We start from the raw sequence: 16,046 nt of genomic DNA, 5'->3' as shown, positions 1-16,046 counted from the left end.
AATATGCAGATGATTTAACCATTATTTGCTCTGCTAAATCAACAGTAGAACTTCTGCAGTTAACCCCGAATGCCTTTACCACCACTGAAATCTGGATGGCTAAAAATCATGTAGCTTTAAACCCAAACAAAACTAAATTGCTAGTGTTTACTCCCAAGAAAAACCTTTCTGATGTTCTTTGTGTTTCACTGTTGCAGTCATTGCATTTGGGTTATCTGCCTGCAGGTAGCCCTCAGCCGGCCTGAATACCAGAGTCTTGGATTCCTGCTTCGGATGCTATCCCTCCTTACATGACATCAGGTCATCAGGAGTATAAAACATGCAGCCGACGCCATTACATCAGTCTTTCTTGCCACGTGGTGCCCAAAGCAGAAGCAGTTCGCAAATGCCGGTCAGCCGACTCCTGAAATTTTCATTTTCGAGTTTCAGAACCGAAGTCTTCAAAAAAGCTAAGTACCCCGTTGAGGATCCTTTTTCTTGCTCTTAAACCGATGTCAGTAAAAGTTAACAATTGTATTACCTGTGGAAAGCAAATACCTCATAAAAATTTTCATTCGTACTGCATTCTTTGCTTAGGCTCAGACCACGACGTCCCTCGCTGTCAGTTTTGTGCCTTATTCAACCCCCGAACTATTTGTCGTTGGGCTATTTTTGCAGCAAATTAATTTGGTACTCGGTTTAACTATCCAGAAAAGGCTTTGGTAAGCCATCCGACTGCCGATATTCTGAAAAAAACATAAAGATAAAGACAGAGACAGACCGCATAGGTCCAAAACTGCCGACGACGCTTCCGTTAAGCTAATCGCCAGTTTGCTGGTACTCAGTGAGGCGCTTTCACAGCCCCTGATTCGCAGGCCTCTGCTGAGACCCTTGCAGAGTCCGGTATGCCGCAAGATGCTTCTTCGACTATGGAACCTGCGGATGTCTCTACCTTGGATGGGTCCGGAGCCACTGTGCAGGCACCGGTTTCTGAGGGTGTATTCAGGCCTACAGACTTGCATTTCAAACCAACGCCATCTTCTTCTTCTTCTTCTTCAAGGCCTAAAACTCGACCAACGCATAGAAAACCGACATCCAAACCACATGGTTAGGCCTATATGCCTAAAAAACAAATGATAAGAATGGCTGAAGACATTATTACTTTAATTAGGGGAAGTCAGCCTTCCCCCTCTAAGAGACCTAGAATTGATTTTCCTTCTGATTTTTCTGATCAGGATTCTGAAATTTATGTTTCTTCTGATTACCAGGATTTGCCCTTATCTACCTATGAGGATTCTGATGCAAAGGATTCCATTCCCTCTGCTTCCCTTCCAGAAGATTTTTCTTTTGGTGAAACCTTGCACTCTCTTAGGGAGCATTTCCGCTGGGAAAGCCAGGATTACTCTGACTCCAAAAAGAGGCTTAGGGAATTCTTACTCCTCCCTCAACACAGGCCTTTAGCAATCCCTCCTGTTCTGGACATTGTAAATTATGCCTTCTTGGAATCTAGCCTGGCCCCAGACTCTTTACCTCCAGCTCCCAGAAAACCTGACAGGTATTACAGAGTACCTGACTCTCACAAGTTTCTCTTCAAAAATCCTACTGCGGATCCAGAGACCATTTCCCAAGGACCAAAAGGCATTAAAGCTACTACTGCTAAAAACCTTACCCCCTCTGATAGATATTCCAGGGCCTTGGACAGATGAGGTAAGAAGGTAGACACTTCTGCTACTTTGGCCATTAGGGCCTTAAACTGCCAGTTTCATATGTTAAAGTATCAATAACATATTATGGGACTTCTTAAACAGAAAATGATGTTGATTCCTGACTGTGCTGAACATAAAGAATTACAAGATTTAATGCATTCTGCTGAACAAGTTGGTAAACATACTTTGCAATGTGATTTTGATTCTTTAGAAGCATCTTGCAGGGCTGATGTCACTGAGTCTGTACTTAGAAGGCATGCTTGGCTTAAGGAGCAAAACTTGCCAGGTCATGTTAAAGCTAAATTACTGGATGCTCCCTTAAACCAAGACCGCCTGTTTGGCAACAAAGCAGAAGAAGTCCTTAAAAAGATGGAGGAAAAAGCTAAATCTATGTAAACTGTTAAAGATTTCCTGCAAGTACAGCCTCCCAAATTTAGTAGGCATTGGTCTTCTAAGAACTGGTCCTTTCCAGTCTCTTCCAGGCCTTCTCAGCCCAAACCCAGGAACAGCAGACCACCTAGGCTACAGTCTCAAGGTACACAGAGGCCTAAGCAGTGAGGGGCACCGACTTCCAAAGCTGGAAGTAGTAAGACTCCCCCCTATGCAAAAATGTCACAGTGACTTAACCTTAACCCTTCCAAGCCCTGCTCAACTGCCTGCTCCCTTAGGGGGAAAGATCACCCTGCATGCAAAAAAAATGGTAAATCATTACCCAGAACAAATGGGTTTTCAATGTAGTCTTCCAAGGATACAGATTCCACTTCCACACCTTACCAACCCCAAAAGGTTGGTCAGACCTACCCCTAAATCAGTGGGCAGAGGCTCAACAGCAGGTTCTCTGCCTTCTAAGTATCAGGGCTATTCAGCCTGTCCCAGCAGAAGAAAGGGGACAAGGTTTTTACTCAAGACTTTTCCTGATACCCAGAAAAGACAGCTCCTAGCGTCCTGTCCTGGACCTCTCTATTTTAAACACCTTTTTGGTAATCCCAAAATTCAAAATGCTAACACTTCAACTGCTGCTTCCTATGCTAGGCAAAGATGCCTGGTTGGCAACCTTGGACTTAAAGGAAGCTTACCTGCACATTCCAATAAGGGAATCTTGCAGCAAATACCTATGCTTCAGAGCAGGCTGCATGCACTATCAGTTCTCCGCACTTCCCTTTGGATTATTTACTGTGCCCAAGGTATTTACAAAGTGTCTAGCTCCAGTCATTGCATTTTGCAGACAGAGAAATATTCTAATATACCCTTACCTGGACGATTGTCTGATTCAGGCAGAAAGCCAGGACATGCTATTAAAACATCTGGCATTTGTGAAGAAACTTCTAAACTTGCTGGGGTACACCATAAACGAAAATAAATCTCATCTAGTACCCTGCCAACAAATTGTATTCCTGGGAGCAAGTTTGAACACAACTTCCCAGATGGCTTACCTCACGCCAGAGAAACAAGTTTATTTGACAGCCTACTTCAAACTACTGGCCACAAAGACCCAGCTATCTGCAAGAAAAATTCTGCAAGCTCTGGGGTTCATGGCCTCTTGCATTCTACTAATTCCATATGCAAGACTACATATGAGGAAACTATAATGGTATCTAAAAAGCCTATGGTGCCAACATTCTCAGGACCTGGGATCAATGATTCTTATCATTCCTTGTATAAAGACAGAGTTCCTCTGGTGGGCAGAGGCCTGCCACCTCAACAAGGGGCTCCCTTTCAATCTACCCCCTGCCGCCCAAATCCTGACTACAGACGCATCCCGCCCAAATCCTGACTACAGACGCATCAGACTGTGCATGGGGGGTTCACTTGGTGCATTCAGGGCAAATGGAACCCGAGACAGATGCGCCTGTATATCAACCAAAAAGAAATGTTAGCTGTACAGAATTCCCTGACAGCCTTCAAAGATCACATTCTTCCAGGACAATTATTGGTAAAGACAGACAACACCACAGTTATGTGGTACATAAACGAGCAGGTGGGAACCCACTCGTACCCTCTCTGCAGACTAGCCATGGCTCTATGGAACACAGCCTTGAGCTACCAAGTGCACCTACAAGCTCAAATCCTGCCATGCAAGCTAAATTCACTGGCAGACAACCTAAGCAGAAATCTCATGGACCCACACGAATGGAAACTGGAACCAAAAATATAGAAAATCTTGAGGAACAAATGGGGGACTCCCGAGATAGACCTGTTTGCCTCCCCTCAACACTACCAATTGGACAAATTCTGCACAAGGACTCCCCACAGTCAAGTTTGGAAAGTGGATGCCATGTCCTTTACCTGGGAAAGCTTCTCAGTTTATGCCTTTCCTCCTCTGCCTCTCTTTTTGAAGGTTCTGCTAAAGATCAAACAGGCCAAACCAAGGACAATACTAATTGTGCCAGACTGGCCTTGCCAGCACTGATACCCCTCTTGTGCAGTATGATACTGCTGGATCCATGGCACCTACCTCAGACACCTTCCCTGCTGTCCCAGCAAGGCGGGCCAGATCCTGCACCCTCAGCTTCAGACCCTGAACCTTGCAGCCTGGCTAATTCCTTGAGCTCTCCAAAAACATCTCTTAGTAAGCAGGTGCTAGATGTCATTCTGGAAGCAAGGAGAACTAGTACTAAAAATCCTATGCTGAAAAGTGGAAAATATACTGTTCCTGGAGCCAGACTTAGGGGATGGGCACTACAGTGCATAGCTTACCTCATATCCTTCAGTAGTAAACAGAAATGCTCCACAGGGGCCTGTCCTTCTGTTAATTAAAATTCATGCCTCTGCCATCTCAGCACATTATAATACTGAACCACCCCTCTTCTCTCACCAACTGTTAAAGCAATTCCTCAGAGGGGCTATAAATTTAAGAGCCCCTACTCCAGCCTCGGACCTTAACTTTGTGTTGAGAAAGCTCACTCTCCCTCCTTTTGAACCAGCTGCAACCGCAGAGTTGAAATTCCTTTCCTGGAAAACAACCTTCCTTCTAGCCATCACTTCAGCAAGAAGAGTGTCTGAATTACAGCCCCTCATGGCAGTGGAGCCCTTCATTATCTTCCATGCAGACAGGTTTCCCTCAGGACCAATCCTTCCTTTATGCCCAAGGTGGTGTCTAGTGTGGCCCTAAATCAGTCCATTCATTTGCCTACCTTTTTTCCTAATCCACAAAACAAAGGAGAATGAATTATGCACTCTTTGGACGTGCACAGAGAACTTAGATTTTATTTGGACAGGACTAAGCCTCTCAGAAAGTCTGAACAGCTGCTAGTTGGCATTGCTGCAGGGGCAGAGAGGAAGGCCATTTCAAAGCAACCCATTTCTAAATGGATAGCCCATTGCATTCATTTCTGCTATAAGCACCACAGAAAACCTACTCCACAGGGGATAAGATCACATTCCACTAGGGCTGCATCTACCTCTACAGCCTTTCTCAGAGGGGTCCCTACCAGCTGCTACCTGGAGCTCTGTTCATACCATCACCAAGCATTACCACATGCCTATTTTTTCTACATCCAGAGCTGGTTTTGCCACTGCAGTATTGCAGGGCTTAATAGCTGGTCCCAATGCTCTCTAACTTCCTCCTCCCTTCCTTAGCTTTGGGAATCAACCCAAATGTGATGACTGCAACAGTGAAACATGAACATAGTACAGTTGTGTACATTTACCATAAATGCAGATGTTCGAGTGTATTCATTGTTGCAGTCTTGGTTACCCTCCCTCCAGCCCCCTGACTTCTCTTGGCTCTACCTTTCCTTCTTGTGTGGTGTATTTGAGCTTTGTGGTGTATTTGCTTTTTGTTGGAGGTGTAACATAACATATACTTGCTTCCCATTATGTGGGCACCTGACATTTGGGGCAAGAAAAACTGATGTAATGGCATCGGCTGCATGTTTTATACCCCTGACGACCTGACGTCATGGAAGGAGGGACAGCATCCAACACAGGAATCCAAGACTCTGGTATTCAGGCTGGCTGAGGGCTACCTGCAGGCAGATAACCCAAATGTAATGACTGCAACAGTGAATGCACTTGAACATCTACATTTATGGTAAGTGTATACAACTGTACTTTAACAACTCAGACTTCATCATCCATTCCCAAAACAACACTACTATAGAGGTGGTCTCCCACACTAAATTACTAGGAATTATTCACGATGAAGACCTGACATTTGACCTTCACATCCACAATAACATTAAAAAAACAATCTACAAACTAGGAATCCTCTTTCGCCATAAATACTATCTTAGCTCTTCTTCTAAGTGTACCCTCACCCTAACCTTTCTTCTACCTTTTCTTCTCAATGGTGCCCACCTTCATGTTAACATCCACTCTACCCTAAAAAACGAGCTTAAGTCTTGTTATAACAAGGTAACCAAGTTTGCAACAAACTCTCAATACTCCTCCTATCACTTATGCTGTAATTAAATCAAAAGGTGCTTCAACAAAGTATTAGTTTAAGGGTGTGCCCACTTATGCAACCAGCTTATTGTACGTTTTTTATTTTTTTATATTTTTCCCCTAATGGATTTGTTTGTTTGTGAATTGTACAGGTTATAGGTCACATTAAAGGTGGGAAAAGTTTTGGAATGATTTATTGTGGTCTCATTTTTTTATGTCACAAAACCCTGGTAATTTAACAGGGCTGTGTACACTTTTTACATCCACTGTAGCTTAGGCTACTGCAACAGTGATCTAGCAGAATATCTACTGTTGTGGTAAATTTACTTGCACATCTGTACTTTCTTTTGCCATTCCTTGAATCGTATTGGGTTTATTTTGTCCAGCTGTCCATTATTTACATTATGAGGATCATGTATTATGTAGACCAACTTCAGTATCTTTTTTCCTTCAAAGTTGCTATTTTCTGCCATCAGGATTTGGCAGAGGCTGGATATGTTAAGAAACACAGAGCAGGTTTTTCTCATGACAGAAGATGAGTGCTCCAGGGCTCTCATACCTGTTCTGTACCAGTTCACTTTGAACGACATAATGGGGTTGGAATCACATGCATCACATACATCACTGCTTTATGTGGTACCTATTAGTCCTCTTAACCATCAGGGACAGATAAGTAGGACCTACTTTCCTGGAGTATTTACTTGGGCATTGTACTTGTATGCTAGGTCTAGCTACAACAAGACTGATATTTTGTCTGATCTGCTGGTTGATGTGGGCATTGTGTTTATCACTGAGACATGAGAGAGAAACTTTGGCCCAGTCTTGGTGACTTTAGTTCCCCCCTGGTACTCTATTTTCTGGCACTTGAGGCTCGATGTGATAGATGGCAGGGTTGCTATTGTCTTTTGGTTGACCGTTGAGCTGAAGCATATCCGGCTGATTCTGCCAGTTCATCTGAGTATGTCATGGGTATAGGAGCATCCTTTGGGTACCTCATCTGTCATCTAGCTGGCAGCATGGGGGCATTTCTTAAGAAGTTTTCCAATTTCTTCATATCCCTTGTACTAACCTCTCCCTAATGGCTGATTTCTGAAACTTCATATCAAGGCTGACAAGAAGTTGGTGGCTTTTGTAAAATAAATTTTCTTTTTTATGAAGTGATTCAGGTTTGCTGAAGTAGTTTCATTGTTACCCATTCACCTGGCCATACTCTTGATTTGTTTCTCCAGTTGAACATAAGGGTGAGTGACTCGGTGGTAGAACCTGTCACTTGGTCTGACCAACTTGATTATTCATTTTATGGTTGATCGGCCCCACCCTAATGCACTGATATTGGCTATGTCTAGTGCAGGAGCATTAGATCAGTGACCCATGTGCTCTTTACTCCTGTTTTAATGGACCTTTTTCATGATTGTAATGCCACTAGTCCTTATAGACTTGTAAAGGCTTAAAATCATTCTCTCACATCCATACTCGACTAGGTGACCCCAAGCCATATGAATCCTATACAACTGGCTCCATGATTTGACCAAGGATTGATGTTAGAGTGTAAGTGGAGTTGTTCCTGCCTGCTTGAGGACAAGTTTGCATTGGACTGTCAATCATAAGAAATAGATTGCATATCCCATAAGATCTCATCTGCAGAAAATCTGCCAGCAGCTTTGTTCCACAAGGTGTGGTATCTCTGCTGCCGAGATTGCCTTCCCCTGTGGAAGATTTTATCCTCTGAAGACTGTGAACATGCAACTAATTATTTTGCTTCCAAGACTGCCCTTGTCACATCATTGGTGCTTGGTTCCACAAATTGCCATTTCAGGCATTGTGACTTGTCAGTGGGAGTCATGTCTGCCTCTTGCGTGGTGTGAGCTTGCCTTTCTTGACTATTGCCATCTAATCTCATTTATTTCCAGGTTGCATACTGCTACCTGTGCTTTGGAACTTATCCAACTAAGCTTGTGCTTGCATCCTTAGAGGCCTTAGGTCCATATCTTTTCTGGATTGCTGCTTCTTTGCTTCAGGAGGTGGAATTTTCATTTTGGTTAAAGGAGACCTTTGTCACGTTCATCCTCGGAAAAGCTTGTTTATAAGCTGACAGTATGGAATGGACAATACTCACCTGATCTTAAACCTTCCGTTTGTTGACAAGGTGCTTGAGAAAATAGTGTGCATTCAGTTAGAATCCTTCCTGTGTGGTAATGCCATCAAGGATTGTTTCCAGTCTGGTTTCAGAGGAACAATACAATACTGAGACAACTCTTATTAGAGTCTTTGTTTTTGCAAGGGAATGACTTCACTGTTCATTCTTTCTTTTTTCTATCTCTAATCAGTATTTGATGCAGTGAGCCATTCTGTTCTTTTGGATCATTTGAAAAATTGCTGAAATATTTCCAGGCCTCTCCTAGACTGGTTTACCTTCCATCTCTTTGGGTGCACCCACAAAGACGTATGTTGGGTAAACTCTTCCTCCTCTGACTATCTGGATTGTGTGTCCTTTTCATTGTAGGCTTGCTTTCACAGGGATACATTATTTGATCTAGAAGATTACATTAAAATTGTTACATTGATGACACCCAGCTTTACCTCTTGTTCCCACTGGAGTCCATGTCTGCACTAAACCATCTAACATTACTTGGAATGTATGTATGACTGGATGATCAGTAATCAGCTCAGGTTTATCAGTTCTAAGATGGTCAGTAATCAGCTGAAGTTTATCAATTCCAAGATGGTAGCAGTGGTTGTTTATGCAACCCTTAGGGGAATCTTCATTGCAACTTTTTGTCACCCTCTGTTTCCTGTAATGAAGACTGGTTGAGCTTTGTGTCTATCATGTGTGATGTTGGGGTAATTATTAATGATAAGCTGTCACTCAATGGACAGATCTCAGCTGTTATTAAGTCCTATTGTTTGCACTTTCACACTATCACTATGATCAAGCACCTTTTTCCATCTTCTGATGTCCCTACTACAGTGCTTGCACTTATCTCCTTCCATCTCAACTGCTGCAGTACCCTATATGGGCTTCCAGACATGCAACTTGTTCATTTACACTTGTAGTAGTTCTCCATTGCCCAGTTAGTGACTGAGATTTCGAAGTGCCATCATATCACACTGGTTTTGGAAGGCCTTCACGGGTTTATGTTAGTCTACCCAGCCCTGCATGGCTTGGTTTCCTCTTTTTGTGGGAGCTTTTCTTCTGGTATACTCCAACTAGATCTCTGCACTCCTGATCCCATGGGCTTCTGGCAATTCTCCTGTTTAATTGTTGAGATCTGTATTTATGGAACTGGCTGCCTGGTTGGCTTAGAGAGTCCCCAACTCTTGCTGCATTTAAACATGCCTCAAATAATAGCTTTTTGGAGTGGCATTCATTTGATTCATCTGCTTTAATATGGATCCAGTTTGTAAAGTTTATAGTTCCTGTAACTGACCACTGACCATTGAGCTAATCCACAGTGATGCATCTACTTGTGGGTCTTAATTATAGTTATACATTACACTCTTTATCATATTCTTATGTGTGCTTATGTAGGCATTGTATCTGTTTTAACTGTTTTATTTGTTTTAGCATGTTTTGCATTCCTGATGTTATTTCATTGCTGATCTACTTTATTTCTACAATGCTTGCAAACAAACATATAAATACAGTTGAAGTTGCTGTGTAAAGATAGTCTAGGTGTCTGGACATGCACTATTGGTGAAGTTTGCTAAGTAATTTTAGTCCTGTATCAATCCATTTGCCTGAAACACAGTCATAGAAGCACTGCAGCTGTCTTTGGTTCTATTTATCTGAGCTATGAGGTAGAATTTCTGAATTAAGTTACCGAGTTTTTTTGCATCTAACACACACAGCTGGGTAGTTAATCTTTAAGAAATTCCAGGCTGCTTGCCCTTCCATTGGAGAGGGGCCTTAGGCCATTGCTGATTGACCATTGGTAAACAATAGAGGAAAGGCACACATACTAGATATATGGAAAGAAGAGAGGCATGACTAATATCCAGCTTCTGCATGCAGAATGGAACCCATGTACATAGCATCAGTGCATGTCAACATCCTTGTAGCATGTTAGATTCCAGACTGGCAAGGAAAACTTGACCAGTAATGAGGCTTACACTTAGCCGGAACCTGTCTTTACTGCAGTCTATAGTATTATAAGTGAATAGATTGTGGGTTTGGGTCTGGATGGGCAAGACGACCCTGGGAAATAACCAGAGATACACACCATATGCAAAGGTTTAAGGAAAACAGAACCAAGTTAAAGAAGTGTAGAGAGTTACCCAGCCGGGCTAAGGTGTCTTGATGGTTGTCAGCTGCACAGCACTCTGAGAGATGTTTTTCAAGAGGGTAATGTTAGGCTAACTCTTTCCATGCCCTCTGACATATATTTTTATGTGTATAATTTTAAATGGTAGTGATGGTAAATGGATATTTTACCTCAGACATCAGATTCCTTTGCTACAGGTTTGTGGATTTAATGTTTTACATTTAAGTGCACGTCTACTATCCTTGCTTGCAAGGAAAATTCTTGGCAGGTGTGTATTCCAGTTTATTTCTCTCTTTCTTGTCTGACATAGCTGATGTTTATAGCTAGTCACTTTATAGTAATAAAGATGTCTGCAGGCACTAATGTACAGCAGCTAAGATCCATTACATTGTTAATGATTGCTGCTTTGGGGTCTTTTTGCTTCCTGAGAAGCAAAGGTTGATCAGTTATGAGTACAGTCTTCATACCACTTAGCAGAAGAAATTTGGACAAAGCAAAAAAATAATAGGGGAACAAAAACCCAAACATAGGGATACATTTTAAATGTTGCGCTTAAAAGCATAGAAAGTTGCTAGAATAGAAAGGGTTGTGTTAGCATACATTTTCTGAAGGATGTGAAGTCTGAAATTGAAAAGTTTGTCATTATTTAGTGACATCAATCCTCAAAGATTTGCCAGAAAACCACACATTTTATGAGGTGAAAATCTGCACAGTTGAGAAGGTATGGCAGTCTTTGCATCAGATTCTAAGACTGAAATGACATTATGTGCTTAGCATTGATACGAAAGAGGGCAATGCACAACTGCAGAAAAATGTGGACTCATTTTGTTTCAATTTTCCAGGTAGTTTACGTCATCTTTTATAATGAAATGGGACATATAACAAATGCTAGTGTGTCATTTGTTCTTGGAGCAGTTGACAAGTCAATGATTCCAGTTCAGCAAAGCTTTCGTATCAGCTTTGTAGAGGTGAGTTGTTACATTGTAAATTACTGCTTTTGAATTTTATTGTAGAGGTCTATAATTAATAAATAAGTAATTCAGATATGAATGCTATTTTAAGAATTTTTCATTTCATCTTTTTATTTGCTAGTATTGATAGTTTAAGTTGTGTAGTAGCCAAGACTGGAAAGAGATGCAAGTCCATAGGTGCATTTCACAATCTTTGCAAGCAAGAAGTAGTAAAGTAAGCTGAGCAGAAATATACTATTTTATGTTTATCCGCAGTGTTTTGCTGATAGCACTGGGTTCCCCTAGTAAGCAGTTGAGGAATGTTGTCATGTTGCTTAGCCTTGCTTTTACCTGTAGATTTGGAATTTGCATGTTCTCTGTGGGGTTCCTCCTACCTCCCAAAAACATGCCGAGTGTTTCCACCTCAAACTTACCCAAGAATAAAGTTGTAGTCAGCAGCCCAGACTCTAGACGGTGCCTATGGGGGAAGAGTTTCATAGACATTTCATTTTGGACATCAACAGTGGTGTGCAGTATCCTCAAGACAGGAGAACACAGATCACAGACTGAGCATTGTGTCCGGGTTAACCACGAGACAGTGTAAAATTTGGCTCAAGACAATTTATTCATGTCAGCTAACGTTGCCAAAAATGGTCATGGGTATTTGCCAGTAATAAGTGGTTTGAGTACTTAGCTTACTCCAACCCATGCCAGAGCCCATGCTAATGGTGGAAGAGGTGTATATGCCTCTATTGGCCATATGTGGCTACCATGAAGTCTAGCAGACTTGGATCAGTAATCTACTGACCAGTCAGTGTACAGTTGCCTAGCTTGGGTTACCTGGGATAACTCTGTTAAGCATAAGCTGAACATAAATCCAACCAACCTGCTAAGCAATGAACTAAATAAGAATTGCTACACTCAGTGTAGGTTCACTGACAGGATGCAGCTTGGAAGTGGATGGCATGATGGTAAGGACAAGGCTGGACATTTATTTATTTTATTTATTGACATTTGTTAACCAGGTTAGTCCAACTGAGCCAGGAGCCCATTTTCAGTGGAGACCTGAAGAGAAAAGCTCCAGAAGTATTACATATTTTTACAAGAAAAATCAAATAAAAAATAAAAACAAGATTAAAAAATTAAAACCACTATGAAACATAATAAGAAACTCAACAGTTAGAGAATATCTGTACATAGAGTAGGTTAGAATAGCAATTGACAGGACTAGATCACACATGAAGTACATACAAACAGATAAACCATTCGATCATTTTTTTTTAAAATAAATATATACGAATATATATGCTATGGAAGTGAGGGGAGAGGTATGTATAAAGGTATATGAGACAAGTACAAGGAAATAAAGGAAAGAATGGGAAAAAGAGTTAAAATTGAGAAGAGAAGAGGCTAGATCAAGGGGAGGGTAAGACAAGGGCAGGACCATGTACTCTGAAGAAAAAATTTAAGTTATTTTTTGAACAGGTGTTTTTGATGAATGCTTCTTGTGTTTTGAGGGAGTGTGTTTCAAGCATGTACAACAGAGTATTTGTAGAGGGACTTCCCTGTATTTTTATTGGGTTTATATATGTCAAGGAGGTGTTTGCTGGAAGTACGAAGGTGATGATGGGGGTTGTAGTAGCAGACTAGGTTGGTGATGGAAGGGCAGGAAGAGGGGTTATTCAGGATAGAGTGTGTAATATGAAGTTAGGGTAGAAGTAGTTATTTAGAGAATTCTGGCCATTGGAGTGATTTAAGGGCGAGACAATGGTGGGATTTATATGGGAGATTTGAGGCAAACCTGGCTATTTTGTGATAAGTTTGCTGTAGTTTAGTGATAAGTGAAGTATGAACATTAGTAAGGACAGGGGCAGCAGAGAAAAGGCAGGGGAGAAGAAGGGACTGAGTGAGAGAAGGTTTGGGAGAAGGTGACAGAAATTTCTGATTACGGTAGAGAAGTCCGAGTTTCTGGTGGGTCTTTTTTATACATTGTTGGATATGAGTATCGGATTTTAGTTCATCATCAGTAATTAATCCAAGTAGTTTAGTATGGGGTTCGGGTTTGATGATGGTGTTATTAAGAGAGGTGATAGAGAAAGAGGGTTTCTGCTGGGCAAGTGTTTTAGGGAAGAAGAGAAGGAGTTTATTTATTTATTTATTTTTTGCATTTAGTATTAATTGGTTTTCAGAGAGCCAGGTGAAGGTTTGTTGAGTGAGAGCTAGCAGTTCAGGGATGTTGTAGGCAGAGGTGTTACGGGTGCAGTCATCGGCATATTGTAGAAGTGTAGAGAGGTTAGTAGCAGAGTGAAATTTGTTAGTGAATATGTTGAATAGAAGGTGGCCTAGTATTGATCCTTGGGGAACTGCAGTATTTACAGGGAGAAATGGAGAGAGGACAGTTTACCAGCAGATAGATTCTTGCCTGCCGGAGAGGTAGCTAGAGAACCAGTTTATGGAGGAAGAAAAGAGATGTAGACCAGAAAGTTTAGTAAGGAGTTTAGAGTGAGGGACAATATCAAAGGCCTTTGAAAGATCAAGGAATAGACAGGAGACGAGCAAGTTATTGTCAAGGGCTTCAGCTATTGTTTGAGTAAAGGAGAGTAATGCAGTGGCTGTGTTATTGTGGAGTCTAAAGCCATGTTGGGTAGGAGTAAGGAGATTGATGTTAAGAAGGTGTTTGATTAACTGAGCATGGATGCACTTTTCTAAAATTTTAGTAACGGGTGACAAGATAGCAATGGGTCTAAGGTTAGAGGGGATCAGTAGAATTGCCACCTTTGTGAAGAGGGATTGTATAAAAGGATTTCCAGATATCTGGGACAAGGGCCTCAGAGATGAAATGATTAATAAGTATAGTGACAGGTTAGGCGATAGATTGTGCAGCTAATTTTAGGAAGTGGGAGGGTAGTTGGTCGGCAGAGGGGGAACAAGACCTAAGTTTATTTAGAAGAGATTTAATAGTGGTAATTGGGGTTGGTTGGAAAGAAAATGTATTGGAAAGAGTTTTAAGAGGTAATAGAGGGGGTGGGTGAGATGTACTATTTTGTTTGAGCTTTTGTGTAGTTTCTATGAAATAGTTGTTGAGGAGAGTGGCAGTGTTGTGTGGAAAGTGGTTGGGAGTAATGAGGTTCACCTGAGTGGAGCAGGTTGTTGATGGAGGTCCAGAATTTTTTTGGATTTTTGTGAGGGCTATGTTGGTTAGAGGAAAAATAAGCTATCTTATCTCTGATGACTAGTTTTTTTTTTTTTTTTTTTTTTGGTCTGGTTTCTGAGCTCTTTGTATGTCTGAAGTAAGGGAGGGGATTTATTTTTAACCCAGGATTTCCCGGTGCCATCTCTTTTGTGCATGATCAGTTGGGTTTGATTTGTAAGCCAGAAACCATATTTAGATTTAATCCTGTCTATCCAGAAGACAAGATGGAAGAGCAGTGCACCAAAGCCACTTAACTTGGGATCCAGAGTCGTCTACTAAGGAGGAAGACAAACTAGCTATGGTGTGCGAATTGTGGTAAGCACGAGACTTCAAAAGGCAGTGAAAAATGTCATCAGAATTCGAGACAGACTTATAGCAATCAGACTGCAGTGTAAGGATAGGAGACTGTTTGTAATATCAGCCTGTGCTCCACAGCAGGGTTGTGATGGTGAGGAAAAGAGTGCATTCAGACAGCAGCTGCAGAACTTACTAGATATAGCAGAACAATATAAATTGGTGTTTGAGAGTCCTGAATGTACATATCAAAACAGACAGAACAGGATATGAGGACTGCCTAGGTCCACATGGAAGGGCAACATGGATAAAGAAGGAGAAGCCATTCTAGACATCTCTCTGGCCAATGGCTTGATGGTGGCCAACACATGGGTCAGCAAGATAGACAGTCACAAGATTCCATACAAGAGTGGCCAACATGCAACTCAGGTAGACTCCTCCTAGTAAGGAAAGGGCACTTTGGTAGAATCAGTGATTGCAAAGTCACCCCCACAGAAAGAGTTGGCCTGCAGTATAAATTATTGGTTGCCACAATCACCTGCAAGCAGTGGTCAGAGAAGGCTCTAAGGTCAACGGAGATTAGGTTGGTGGTGTAGAAAGCACAGGAGTCCAAAGAATTAATCAGGGCTCTGGCACCTCAGGAAGAACAGGAAATAGGTGGAGTTGAAGAAGAATGGCAGTGCCGCAAAACAGCATGCATGAGGACTGTAGAACAGATATGCTGCCAAGTCGGGTATGGAAATAAGGTACATGAGGAAAGCTGGTATGCAGAGGTCCAGGAAGTCACCAAAAGAAAGGAGTGCAGAAGTGGGAGATGGAAAATACAAACCAGGCTAAGAAGGAATACTGGATGGCTAATAAAGTGGCTAGGAAAGGAGTTGCAATAGCAAAGAACAAGACATCAAAGGCATTCTACCAAAAAAGCAACTAGGTAGATGGCACAAAGAAACTACATCATATTGCAAGAGCAAGACAGAAAGATAAAGAAGATAGGCACCCTTCATGAGAAATGCTGGAAAAACCTGCTCACCACTCAGAATATCAAAGTTAGATGGAAGGAGTACTTCCAGTAGCTTCTGAGTGATGAAAACCCCACAGAAGCTGTACTGCCTCAGACACAGCTTACAGTGAAAGAAAAGGAGGATCCCACCACAGAAAAAGCAAGAGCAGCACTAAGGAAAATGAAGGCAAGGAAAGCAGCAGGCTCTGAAGAGCAGCAGATATGATCAAGACGGGTGAGACAGGGGAAAAATAGTTCCTGAGGATACTCATAGCA

The 16,046-nt window shown here is 41.8% G+C and overlaps 1 protein-coding gene across 1 annotated transcript in view; it reads left to right on the top strand.

Moving 5' to 3' along the window:
• The window catches only part of TCTN1 (tectonic family member 1), a 1,166,238-nt gene that overhangs the window by 786,106 nt on the left and 364,086 nt on the right, over positions 1-16,046 (top strand). The window contains exon 10 of the mRNA XM_044068635.1: positions 11,176-11,301. Coding sequence (XP_043924570.1) covers positions 11,176-11,301 — 126 coding nt within the window. The remainder of the gene's footprint in view (positions 1-11,175; positions 11,302-16,046) is intronic.

The sequence above is a fragment of the Protopterus annectens genome, chromosome 4.part0 (assembly GCF_019279795.1).
Source record: "Protopterus annectens isolate FY-2018-M chromosome 4.part0, PAN1.0, whole genome shotgun sequence".
Taxonomy (NCBI): Eukaryota; Metazoa; Chordata; order Ceratodontiformes; family Protopteridae; genus Protopterus; species Protopterus annectens.
The sequence above is the reverse complement of the archived record's forward strand: the minus strand, read 5'-3'. Positions and strand labels throughout refer to the sequence as shown.